We start from the raw sequence: 14,377 nt of genomic DNA on the forward strand, positions 1-14,377 counted from the left end.
TGCCAGGGAGCAGCCAATTTGGAAAGCTGTGAAATGAGCCCCTTCCAGCTCTGCACCCTCTAAAGATGCTTGCTAGATTAAAAAAAAAGGAATCTTGATAATAGTAAGAAAAAGTAGAGAAAACTTCACTTCTCCCAGGACACTAACAAAAAATGAAGGCATGCTGGGAGTGGGAGGGGTTATAAAGGGTTTTCTTTTTATCTTTGTTAAGTCTCCTGGAGACTGCATCATTACCCATCATACTCAAATATTCACTCTGCATGCCATTATACAATTAGGACATTTTTAAAGCCTTCCCTGCCCAAAGCTGTACAACCAGAAAATAATTTATTCAATTAAAGTAGGCATGTACAGTATCTCACAGAAGTGAGTACACCCCTCACATTTTTGTAAATATTTTATTCTATCTTTTCATGTGACAACACTGAAGAAATGACACTTTGCTACAATGTAAAGTCATGAGTGTACGGCTTGTATGACAGTGTAAATTTGCTGTTGTCGCCAAATAACTCAACACACAGCCATTATTGTCTAAACCTCTGGCAACAAAAGTGAGTCCACCCCTAAGTGAAAATGTCCAAATTGGGCCCAATTATCCATTTTCCCTCCCCGGTGTCATATGACTCGTTAGTGTTACAAGGTCTCAGTTGTGAATGGGGAGCAGGTGTGTTAAATTTGGTGTTATCGCTCTCACTCTCCATACTGGTCACTGGAAGTTCAACATGGCACCTCATGGCAAATAACTGTCTGAGGATCTGAAAAAAAGAATTGTTGTTCTACATAAAGACGGCCTAGGCTATAAGAAGATGGCTAAGACCCTGAAACTGAGCTGCAGCATGGTGGCCAAGACCATACAGCGGTTAAACAGGACAGGTTTTAGTCAGAACGGGCCTTGCCATGATTGACCAAAGAAGTTGAGTGCACATGCTCAGCGTCATATCCAGAGGTTTTCTTTGGGAAATAGACATATGAGTGCTGCCAGCATTGCTGCAGAGGTTGAAGGGGTGGGGGTGTCAGCCTGTCAGTGCTCAGAACATATGCCACATACTGCATCAAATTGGTCTGCATGTCTGTCGTCCCAGAAGGAAGCCTCTTCTAAAGATGATGCACAAGAAAACAGTTTGCTGAAGACAAGCAGACTAAGGACATGGATTTCTGGAACCGTGCCCTGTGGTCTGATGAGACCAAGATAAACTTATTTGGTTCAGATGGTGTCAAGCGTGTGGGGCAGCAACCAGGTGAGGAGTGCAAAGACAAGTGTGTCTTGCCTACAGTCAAGCATGGTAGTGGGAGTGTCATGATCTGGGGCTGCATGAGTGCTGCCAGCACCGGAGAGCTACAGTTCATTGAGGGAACCATGAATGCTAAAATGTATTGTGACATACTGAAGCAGAGCATGATCCCCTCCCTTTGGAGACTGGGCCACAGGGCAGTATTCCAACATGATAACGACCCCAAACACACCTCCAAGATGACCACGGCCTTGCTAAAGAAGCTGAGGGTAAAGGTGATGGGCTGGCCGAGCATGTCTCCAGACCTAAACCCTAATGAGTATCTGTGGGGCATCCTCAAATGGAAGGTGGAGGAGCGCAAGGTCTCTAACATCCACCAGCTCTGTTATGTCGTCATGGAGGAGTAGAAGAGGACTCCCGTGGCAACCTGTGAAGCTCTGGTGAAGTCCATGCCCAAGAGGGTTAAGGCAGTGCTGAAAAATAATGGTGGCCACACAAAATATTGATACTTTAGGCCCAATTTGGACATTTTCACTTAGAGGTGTACTCACTTTTGTTGCCAGCGGTTTACACATTATTGGCTGTGTGTTGAGTTATTTTGTGGGGACAGCAAATTTACACTGTTATACAAGCTGTACACTCACTACTTTACATTGTAGTGTCATTTCTTCAGTGTTGTCATATGAAAAGATATAATAGAATATTTACAAGAATGTGAGGGGTGCACTCACTTCTGTGTAGTAGTGTTGCATCTGCTGGATATAGTTTTCTTTTTTCCCTGCTCTGTAGCGGGGTCGAGGTTGGGATTTAAGTGAACCTATACACATTCTTTACATTTTTCACCAGCACCTTTACCAATGAATGTGCTCTTATACAAGTATAAATCTGTTATAGACATTACCATCTTTTTTTCACTACCTGAGGGTGGAGGGGATCTCTACTATAAAATCCCTAATATAAATCTAACTGTGAAGGGAAAATACCTGGGTGTCCACATCATCTGCAAGAGGAGTGTTGCTTTCATCTTTGACCAAAGTCAAAAGCAATAATTGGATCCACACAGCATGTTAAAAAAAAACCCAAAAAAGGAAAGCTTTCATTATGCTCTTAAAGGACATACTGTATGGTTAGCCATACCGTTTTAAGCCAAGTACAGGCAAATTTTAAGGGCCCTTCTCACATATGCATTAATGGGACAGTGCTCACAGTATTGTGCCTTAATGTGTGTATTTTATCGAAAAAAAAAACAACCATTAAGCAAGCCTAAAGATTTCTGCACAAATATGTAACATTACCTAAGTTATGACTTCAAAATTGTCCCTGAAAATCTTTCTCTATATATCTTTACATACCTAGGGTCGACATTTGCTGTTGCTTCATCAATAATTAATATCCGATTCTTCCTCAAAATTGCCCGAGCAAGACAAACAAGCTGCCTCTGTCCTACACTGAAGTTGGACCCAGATTCAGCTAACTGAGTCTCTATTTTGCCAGGTAACTCTTCAATTACTTCCTTTAGCTGCACCTGAGACAAAAAAACAAATTCATTATTACAATTTTCCAAGCAACAAATATAATGAAACAGAAAATACCAGTCTCTGCTTTTAGTTTATGGGATACATTTGATAAAAGGGTCTGATTATACATGCAACTTCTAAATTTTTGTTTGTCAAACAGTAATCTTGTTTAGAGAAATAAGTTGCACTATAACAATAAGCTGTTTGATTGTGCTAACGTATCAGATTAAACATTAAGTATTTATATAAGCTGTACTTAAATCAATAATAGTTTGGGAGCTGTGTTTACTAGTCAAAGAACAAGATCACAAACTACATTTTCTATTGCCGGACAAAGCTTACACTGGAAACGTTTAGAAAAGTCATGATTTCATGATGCTGTTGTTCAAGTACATAGTCTAACTCAGGTTTCGTGTTTTATCCTGCGTTAAAGCAACTTAGTCATTAGATGTAATGCTTCAATTAAAGCCATAACTGTAGAAGAATGTACATTCTTCTGTGGCCTGTGCCCTGGAACAACACTGATCAAAAAGAAAGTACAATTGTGTTGTGCATTTCTCATATCCTGTAAATTAAAGCTGGCCATACACAATGCATTTTTTTTTTGTTCAACCAGCAAATTACCTTATTTCCCCATCAACACACTGGAGATAGTTGGGGGAATCACATCCACTGTGTTATTGTGTTTTAATGTTGGGAGCCTTCCTTGCCGTCAGAACACACAGAACACAGTATTGCTAAGCTATAGCCAGCAGCACTGATTGTTCGGAAAAAAAACTACAGGGTGGTTGTACAAAAGTCAATTAGTAGATCAGCTTGTGTACAACCAGCCTACCCATACATGGATCAAAATTCCGCCGGTCCCCACTGAACTGGCTGAATTTTGATCCATGTATGGCCATCTTAAAGTGGCTCTAAAGGCAGAAGGTTTTTAACCTTAATGAATTCTATGCATCAAGGTAAAAAACCTGGGTGCAGATCCCCCCTTATACTTACCTGAGCCCCATCTCGATCCAGCGATGTGCATGAGAACCGCAGATCTTTCGGGTCTCTGTCACCTCATTGGCCCAATGGCTCCCGCTGCTGTCAATCACAGTCAGTGAACCAATGAAGAGAGAGTGGGGGGGGGGGGGGGCGCGAGCCACGCTTCATGTGTGAATGAACAATGTCCATTCATAGGAGTACGGCTCAGGAGTGAGCCTGCTTGTGTCCCCATAGCAAGAGGATTGCTACTGGGGGGATTCGGTTAGGGGGAGGAGCCAGGACCTCCAACAGGGGACCCAAAAAGAAGAGAACTGGGGCTGCTCTGTGCAAAACTATTGCACACAGAAGGTAAGTATTACATGCTTGTTATTAAAAAAAAAAAAAACAACCATTAGAATCACTTTAAGCCTTCTGTTTTAAGCGGAGACCTGATAAGGTGCCAAAGCCTAATATTCCCAACACACATGTTCCTGAAAGGGGATGAAAATGTAAGTGGGTGCTGCAGCAACAACCAGCTGGAAACCAAAGACATTCAAAGCAAGAAGTATGCCATCATCACAACAAGGATCTCCAGAAAAAGTCCAAAGCTTTATTCAGCAATTACATCATAGTTAGAAAAGCGACTTTTTGAAACCTTGCAAGACCCCTTCATCAGGCATGTGTCATAGTTTTTCATGTGACCATTACCTATCCTTGTATTACTATACCTTTGGGCTATATAAATGGCTATTATGATGAGCCAAATTATAGTTAGGTCGCTTGGCAGTTATGCCATAATTAAACACTGTGTTTCTGGTGGGCTTATGATTTCATTATGACATCAGGGAGCGGGGTAGAGCCAGCTGTTTGCTCACTAATTGGTGGATGTTGATTTAAATATTCTTCTGCTCTGTACTGCAATTGTCACATATCTGATGAAGAGGTCCTGCGAGGCTCCAAAATGTCGCTTTTGTAACTATGATGTTATCACTGAATAAAGCTTTGTACCTTTTCAGGAGATCCTTGGTGTGCTGGGGACATAATTCTCACTCTAATAAGGTGCCAGACACCTATGACAGAATTCCTCTCACAGTAGGAGCCCCCTGAGAAATCACCCCTCAGGTTTTCTACAATGCACCACCCAATGCCTGAGAACTGCCATGTGGGATGTGGGCAAGAACACCTAGCGGCTGATTTAGTAAAACCAGAAACTGCAAAATATGGTGCAGCTATGCATGGTAGTAAATTAGCTTATAACTTCAGCTTGTTGAATTAAGCTTCGACAAAAAAAAAACTAAAAAAGCGACAGTCATTTTAAAGGTACTGTATGTTTAACTTAAAAATTTTGTTTGGGGGATAAAACTAAACTTCAGGCCTTAAATGTGCATTTTAACAGAATAATGCAAACATGGATCTGGCAGTGAAAGGGTTTACAACATCAATTTGCATAGGTTCATGAAAGAGTTGTGTCTATTTATTTTTATGGAGAGGCAAGTTTCATCTTGGGCATTGGAAATGCTATTAATGTGGTATATTGTGATCCACCCCCACTGCCTCCACCAACCAACTTACTTACTGCACAGGAGATTGCCAGTCATTTCAAGAACAAGATTGAGACAATTCGTGATGAGATCTCCAGTGTCAAGCTTCCTCCTCTAACCAACATACCAGGCCCAACACCACACTCTCTTCCTTCGACCCTGTTACCACCGAGGAAGTTACCGAACTCCTTTCCAAGGCTCACTTCACCACCTGTCCACTGTACTTTGTCCCTTCACAATTATTGCAGCCTCCTTCCTGTTCTATCCTAAAGTCTCTAACCCACATCTTCAACCTCTCACACTCCATGGGTGCCTTTCCCTCCCCGCTCAAACATGCACTGGTTACCACCGTACTTAAAAAACCCTCGCTGGACCCCACCTGTCTGAATAACTTAAGACCCATCTCCCTGCTCCCATTTGCCCCAAGCTTCTTGAGTGCCTTGTTCCCAAAAGTATGAACTGCTACCTCACCGACAACAACCTTCTTGATCCCCTACAGTCTGACTTCCACCCACAAGATTCCACTGAAACTGCCCTACTAAAACTCACTAACAACCTACTAACTGCTAAAACCAATGGTCATTACTCCATACTCATACTTCTAGACCTTTCCGCTGCCTGACAAAGTTGACCACCCACTCCTCCTCAGTGAACTCCACTCCATTGGCCTCCGTGACTCTGTTCTCTCCTGGTTCTCCTCTTACCTTTCTCAGCTCACTTTCAGCATCACATACAACCCCTCCTCCGCTCCTCTCCCTCTTTCCATTGGGGTATTCCAAGGCTCTGTCCTTGGGCCCCTCCTTTTCTCTCTACACCTCCTCCCTGGGCCAATTGATAACCTCCCATGGCTTCCAATACCACCTCCATGCTGATGACACCCAGATCTATCTCTTCACTCCCCAGCTCACCCCCTCAATCTCCTCACGTATCACAAATCTACTAAGCAACATATCAGCATGGATGTCACAATACTACCTTAAACTCAATCTTTCCAAAACTGAGCTTGTAATATTTCCTCCTCCCCGATCCCCCACTCATGGCTTTACCATTAAGATCAACAGCACAACCATTGGTCCTTCCCCTCATGGCAGGGCATAATCCTAGACTCTGACCTCTCCATTGGGCCGCACATCCAATCACTGGCTAAATCCTACTGCCTCAACATCCAGAACATTTCCAAAAACTGCCCCTTTCTGACCAATGACACCACAAAACAACTTGTCCATGCCTTAGTTTTATCTTGCCTTGACTACTGCAACTCCCTCCTCACTGGTCTACCATCACACAGGTTATCCCCCCCTTCAGTCTATTATGAATGCTGCTGCTAGACTCATACACCTTACTAACCAATCAGTGACTGCTGACCCTCTCTGCCAATCCCTTCACTGGTTTCCACTAACCCAACGTATAAAATTAAAAATACTAACCACAGTATACAAGGCCATCCACAACACTGCCCCTAGTTACATCACCAACTTCATCCTCAGATGTCGCCCAAATTGCCCGCTTTGCTCATCCCAAGACATCCCTCCCACGCTCACCTCCAGGACTCCAGGACAGCCTCTCCCATCCTCTGGAACGCCCTACCACAGTATGTCCAGCCAGCCCCACTCTGTCTGCCTTTAGGCGATCTTTGAAAACTCGCTTATTCAGGGAAGCCTACCCCACGTCCACCTAAGAACTGTACTTGAATCACCTCCACCAGATCATCCCCCACAGCTATCACCTTTTGTATCACCTCCCCCTTCCTTTAGATTGTAAGCTCCACGAGCAGGGCCTACTATTCCTTCTGTACTGAAATGTATTGTAATTGCACTGTCTTCCTTATATTGTAAAGCACTGTGCAAACTATTGGCATTATATAAATTCTGTATAATAACAGCATATACTGTATTTGCATTCTGAAAAAGTATTTCATACCTTTCTAAAAAATAGACTTTGTATAAAAAAGAGAGGATGTAAGACCTAGAAAACAATGTATGTACACAGATAAAGGATAAGTTCCACCAGTGGGATGAGAACTTCCGTCCCAATTCCAAAACAAGTAAACTCAGGCTGAGCACAGCTCAGCCATTCACAGGTAGTTTTGTATTCTATGATCGAATACAAAGCTTCTTCTGATTGGCAGAGGTGGAGATCGTGACATCTCGTGCCCGCCTCTCCTCCTCAGCCAATTAGATGAAGCTATGTAACATTTATAGAATACATTGCTTCCCCTAATACCGCATTAAAACCAAACTACCAGTTTACACTTTCAATATTTAACATCTCATAGCTGAAATGTCAGGAAGGAAAATATCCAAACTCTGGAGCACTAATACATAAATTCAATTTTAAGAAATAACAAGTGCTTTTAAAAATTTATTGGCTGTTATACTATCAGTCCTTCTTTTGTCATGCCCTTTTTCACTCCAAACACACATATAAACTAATGTAAACAGCCTAAACTACTTTTCCCAGCTTGACATTACAGGAGGACTGAAGATTAAGACAATACAACACTGAGAAATCCTTACATAATTGAATGCTCAGATGGCACAGGTACTATTTTAAAGACTGTGGAGAAGGAACTGGGGGAAAATATACAGACAAAAAAACCTAAAACACTACATGATTTGCAGGTGTGAAAGCGACACGTTTTGCATTGAAAGTGGAAGTGATATAACATTCTTTTGCTTCCCCTGTGTGATGACACACCTAGCTAACAGGTGGGAAGCCTCACTTTCGTCATTCACTGCATGCACTGCTAGTAATACAGTCATGTAAGAGCTTACTGAGCTTTAGAGAAGGCAAATTGTTGGTGCCCGCTTAGCTGGTGTCTCTGTGACTGAAGTTGCCAATTTATTTGCCATGACGTACAGTATCAAAGGTTATGACGGCATATACAGTTTCCGGGAAAACGTCATCCGATAAGCATAAGCACGGTCAACTGACCAAAAGAGACAAAAGGACATTGCACAAGATTGTGAACTGGAATAAGAAAACAACTGTTGCTCTTCACAGGACTGAGATTGAGCTCTGCAGTCACTTTTGCAGCAGTTGTTTTTTTGGTCAGTTGACCATGACGACCGTGCTTATGCTTATCAGACTACTTTTTCCCACCTGGAAGTCATGTAGTGTTTCCATTTTTTATCTAACCCCCCTGCAAGGTCTTTGTCAACTCCAGCTTATATCTGGGAAGGCCTGGTTCACTCTAGTACAATTTCACACAGAATTGTATGACAAGGGAAATCACATTGGGGGAATTCAATAAAGCTGCTGCATCACTTTTTCGGCATTAATCCCTCTTGTTAATATATTGTTCCAGATTCATGAAGCATTTGTGACACTTTTGGTTCTGATAGCGACTGGTGCACCAAATTCTAAAATGCACCATTTTTACATTGTGTTGCATTGAATGTGACACTTTTACATTGTGTCATATTGAATGTACCAAATGTAAAAGTGGAGCTAATTACGACCAACTCTCTTTTGGCATACAAAGAAAAATTGTCTCAGACTAATTTTGCGCAAATGTCTCATGTGCATTCTAAAAGTGGAGCAACATGAGCCAGATTCAAGTACAAGTTCTAGACAGGTACATGAATTTGTCACATTCTTCAGCACTTTTAGAAAGCATGAGAGACACTTTTGCAAAATCTGTCTGCGCAAGTCTTTATGAATTCCAGGGATTGTTTACAATGGTGTCCGTTCACATCAATGCGACTCAGCACAGAGCGATCTTGGAAAACGTTCCTGTACCCCTTTGTTGCAATTTCAGTGTGATTTTGGCCCCATAAAATGTGCAAACCCCATCCAAGTCTTGTCCAAGTAGCATTCATGTAGCACTACATAATAGCACCAAAAGTTGAATAAAAATTTGGTTGCAGCAATGTGAACCTAGCTGCAAAACAGCAGCAATTGCTAAGAAAAATTCCAACCCGCTTAACTGATTATTCTTCCAGCAGTTTTAGCAGAAATGCCCATAGACTTACATATAAAGAATAAAACTGAAGATACCAATAGTTATATACAAATATTGTAGGGGTGAAGATTGCTTTTTTTTTTTTTTTTTACATATTTTAGCTATTGGATTTCATGAAACCTGTCCTCCAACTAGACAGGCCTTACTCAAAGAGAAAAGCATGGTTCACACACAAAACAGGAGTGGTGCACATCAGCAACATCAGCAGAGGGTACTTATTTCAGCTAATGATTACTCTTGGCTTCAGTATTAATTATACACTCTAGGATCTGATTTTTTTCTTTCTCTCCAGGATAACGTCATTAACCTCTATAGCATTCAAGCAGTAGAAGACTGGGAATTGGGTTTTGATTGCAGAATCTGTGAAGCCCAAGCAGTAGAAGAGAGTGTGCAGTATAAATTTAAGGGACAAACACAGATAAGAGGATGGAAGTTCAGTGTCTAAATCTTTTCCTGGTTGAGTCCCTCTTCTCTGATTGTCTGCCTAACCATCAGCCAAGGACTACCCGCAACTGAAATCAGAACAGAGGCTGAGTACTGCTTTATATCACAATCATATAATTTCAGTTTTTAACAGAATAGCTTGAATTAGCATTATTTTCACTTTAAATATATTTTTAAAAAACGTTGCTTTTAAATAGCCATTTACATTTGTTTCAATTTAAAATATAAAATAATACTGGGTATGGGGAGCAACTTAATGAGTCCGTTTACAATGAAACAGCCCTACCATCAATGCTGCATAAGACAACAGATAAAATGCATTAAGGAAAGACATCCCAATTTTCTTTAAAATTTCTACAAATATAAATGATACACGTTTTATGTTTTATACCTCTTCTAAAACATCCCAGAGTTCCTCATCAGTATGCTCGTCAAAGGGATCAAGGTTTTTCCTCATTGTCCCAGTGAATAACACAGGCTCCTGTTATTTAAAAATAAAATGAAATATGTGAAAGAAATAAATCATACAAATAAATGATTGTATTATAGAAGAGAACGAAATAGCACGATCTTTCCTTTGTAAGGAAAATCTATTCTTTTTTTGTTTGGTTCTGATGGTTTTCTACTGTCATGGTAATATTTTCCTATTCACGGTCTATTCATTTGTATTTGCACACATAATCTTGTAGAATAAATGTACTACTTAATTGCCTGCCGTGATATAATACACCGAACAGCGCCGGTCTGAAACAGGCCTGTTATCTTAGGTTAGGTATGTCTGTTTTTCAATCGATAAATATCCTGACTATTTTTTTGAATGTGATTTTTTTTTTTCAAAGGCTCAACTGAAATCAGACTTTGAAGTTTGCAAGCTTTTTTGGGGGCTTTGACTCTGCATCTGGAAGGAAGTTGAAATCACAAACCTGATTTGTAAATGTGCTTTTGTGATTATGTTATACGCTGTATCACATTGTTTCCAAATTTTATTTCATAAATTATCTTTAACATTTTATATAGAAAACTGAATTTATTAAAACAGAGTTTATGACAGCTGTTAACAGGCCTCATATGAAAATAATCTCATCATCCACAAGGCCAAAATTATGTTAAGTGCTGGCTATTACATATATTATACTACAAAGAGACAAGATAGAAATACTGTTGTATTATGAATTGATCTGTAGAAGTATTTGATGTATTCACTTTGTCTATACATATTTAGGGATATACAGTGAAGGAAATAAGTATTTGATCCCCTGCTTATTTTGAAGGTTTGCCCACTCACAAAGAAATGACCAGTCTAAAAATCGAATGGTATGTGTATTGTAACACTGAGAGACAGAATAGCAACAAAAATTCAAAAGAAATGCATTTCTAACAAATTATGCACTGATTTGCATGTTCATGAGGGAAATAAGTATTTGATCCCCTATCATTCAGCAGGATTTCTGGCTACCAGGTGTCCTTCATACAGGTAACAAGCTGAGATTAGAAGCAATCTCTTACAGGGAGTCCTGCTAATCTCATTTTGTTACCTGTATAAAAGACACCTGTCCACAAGAGCAATCAAACAATCAGATTCCAAACTCTCCACCATGACAAAGACCAAAGAGCTGCGCAAGGATGTCAGGGACAAGATTGTAGACCTACACAAGGCTGGACTGAGCTACCAAACTATCGCCAAGCAGCTTGGTGAGAAGGTGACAACAGTTGGTGCAATCATTCGCAAATGGAAGAAACTCAAAACAACTGGCAGTCTCCCTAGGTCTGGTGCACCATGCAAGATCTCACCTCGTGGAGTGTCTGTGATCATGAGAACAGTGAGGAATCATCCCAGAACTACATGTGGGGATCTTGTCAATGATCTCCAGGCAGCTGGGACCACAGTCACCACGAAAACAATTGGTAACAAACTATGCCGACAAGGATTGAAATCCTGCAGTGCCCGCAAGATCCCTCTGCTCAAGAAAGCACATGTCCAGGCCCATCTGAACTTTGCCACTGAACATCTGAATGATGCAGCAGCAGAAGAGGACTGGTTAAAAGTGTTGTAGTCAGATGAGACCAAATCGAGCTCTTTGGCATCAACTCAACTCACCATGTTTAGATGAAGAGGAATGCTGCCTATGACCCCAAGAACATCATCCTAACTGTCAAACATGGTGGTGGAAACATTCTGCTTTGGGGGTGTTTTTCTGCTAAGGGGACAGGTCAACTGCACCGCATCAAAGAGACGATGGACGGGGCAATGTATCGTCAAATCGTGGGTGAGAACCTTCTTCCCTTAGCCAGGGTATTGAAAATGGGTCGTGGATGGGTGTTCCAGAATGACAATGACCCAAAACACATGGCCAAGGCAACAAAGGAGTGGCTCAAGAAGAAGCACATTAAGGTCCTGGAGTGGCCTAGCCAGTTTCCAGACCTTAATCCGATTGAAAATCTGTGGAGGGAGCTGAAAGTTCAAGTTGCCAAACGTCAGCCACCAAACCTTAATGACTTGGAGAGGATTGGCCAAGAGGAGTGGGCCAAAATCCCTCCTGAAATGTGTGCAAACCTGATGGCCAACTACAGAAACGTCTGACCTCTGTGATTGCCAACAAGGAATTTGCCACCAAGTACTAAGTCATGTTTAGTGAAGATGAACATGGAAATCAGTGCATAATTTGTTAGACATGCATTTCTTTTGAATTTTTTGTTGCTATTCTGTCTCTCAGTGTTACAATACACCTACCATTCGATTTTTAGATTGATCATTTCTTTGACAGTGGGCAAACATTCACAATGAGCAGGGGATCAAACACTTATTTCCTTCACTGTATATATACTGTATATCTGTGTGTGTGTTTGATGAAGTCACATTCACCACTTTATAAATATGTCCCATATTGTCATCACATTTAACAGTACTTGGAAACACAGCCCACTCATATCAGTACCTGCTCGAAGCAGTTTACAATATAATTGCCCCTATCACTAAAGCATAAATACACACTTTAGGGACCATTTGGTTATATTCCACTTCATTTACCAGTATGGTTTAAAGCAGTCAAATTTATGGAATCTAAAGTAACCCCAGGAGCAGCATGCAAGGTATCCCTGGTTGGAATAGACATTAGTACCACAATGCTGTGAGGCACAAATGCGTATTATTTAGACACCATGCTGAATTAATCATACTTTTACTAACTTCTAAAAACAGACCTGGGCAAACTGCAGCCCAAGGGCCTCATCCCGCCCTTTGGCTGCTCCTATCCAGCCCTTGATGACTCCACTGTCATCAGGCCTCTCTGAGCCTGTCAGCTTCCCCACTGAGGTTGCTGATAGGCTCAGAGAGGCATACGGCCAGGTGTCCCTATGGAGAGCTGCAAGAACTTGAAGTAGAGAACCTAAAATGCTAATTGGTACAGCGGGAGGCTCAGCTCCGGCAGGAAAGCTTTGTCTAGAAGGCGTTCCAATGTTCTTTCCCCACCCTGCTACCTGGTCAAATATTTCCTGTGTTAGCGCCTGCATGCTGCAAAACTCAGGAGCCATGCACCTGTTCTTCATTCCAGGTCAGGATCTGCAGATATCCCTGCTGAAGTAATGTCAGACTTCCTCCTTCCAGTCACAGTGCTTTTCAGGGGGCATATGACAGGCAGTGAGGAAGTGTTATATTTCCTCCTCACTGCCTGATTTTACCACATAATGCCTCAATACCACACCCCAAATGCATGTGTTGCACACAGTTGTGACATGGCCTGACTGAACTCAATGGATGATATTGACAAGCAGTGCTGCTTCTTAAACTTTGCACTGCAACTTAAAAATGCCTTGGCTATGGCAAGTGAACTGTCTTTTCGGCTGTTACTTTACAGTTTGGATGGGTGGCTGGGAGGCAGTAAAACCGCAGTTCAAATTTTTAGCACCCTCAATCACTCCTCCGAAAGGGACCTATTTCATGACCTATTTCATACCTATTATTTAGTGCTAGGTGTTTTTTTTTATATGTTTACGTACTTACAGACCTTACCAGGTCCAAAATTAATCTTGAGCAGAATTAAGTTCAGCCCTCCACAACAGTCCACATATGGCCCCTTGAGAAAATGAACTGCCCACCCCTGGCCTACAACACTGCAACCGTGGAATGTGATACAGAATATCTAGGCATTGATATGTGAGTAACCTCTTAGGTCTGATTCTAGGCTAGAAAGTCTGAGCGTTGATCCTTCCCTTTAACACCTGTCCATGTATCTAGGTTTCCACACATGGTCAACACTAAAATGAGACTGCAACATATTTTAACCCTTCCTGCAACAGCATCTTTTAACCCTTCCAATATATCCTATCCAGCCATCCAAACAAGAGTTTATGTTAACATTTGAGCATTGGTCCACTTTAACATTCCCCAACTGTGTATTGCTTATGGTGCCGCTCAAAGTAAAGGTGAAAGCATATTCCTGTGTCCCAGAGCATGGGGTACAGGGTTATTCTGATACCAATCCAGAGTGCTATTAAATGTAAAGCGGAAATGATTGCTACTACTCCCGACCAGCCCAGATGAATAAATGATAAGGAGCAGCATCAGTCTACATGTCTCCACCAAACCACAAACTCTGATGCATTTCACCCCATCCACTGGGGTTTAGTGATAGAGCCATAGACTAAGCCCTGATGGGCAGGGTGAAATGCATTAGGGTGTGTGGTTTGGTGGAGACATGTAGGCTGACACTGCTCCTG

The 14,377-nt window shown here is 41.5% G+C and overlaps 1 protein-coding gene across 1 annotated transcript in view; it reads right to left on the bottom strand.

Annotated features, from left to right (window-relative positions):
- Nucleotides 1–14,377, bottom strand: part of ABCC4 (ATP binding cassette subfamily C member 4 (PEL blood group)) — a 400,044-nt gene that overhangs the window by 63,384 nt on the left and 322,283 nt on the right. The window contains exons 27-28 of the mRNA XM_089680483.1: nt 10,053–10,142; nt 2,585–2,757 (exon numbers count right to left, since the gene is read on the bottom strand). Coding sequence (XP_089536609.1) covers nt 2,585–2,757; nt 10,053–10,142 — 263 coding nt within the window. The remainder of the gene's footprint in view (nt 1–2,584; nt 2,758–10,052; nt 10,143–14,377) is intronic.

Source organism: Staurois parvus, unplaced genomic scaffold (assembly GCF_062004578.1).
Source record: "Staurois parvus isolate SC_StPar_1 unplaced genomic scaffold, SC_StPar_1.0 ptg000243l, whole genome shotgun sequence".
In the NCBI taxonomy this organism is placed as follows: domain Eukaryota; kingdom Metazoa; phylum Chordata; class Amphibia; order Anura; family Ranidae; genus Staurois; species Staurois parvus.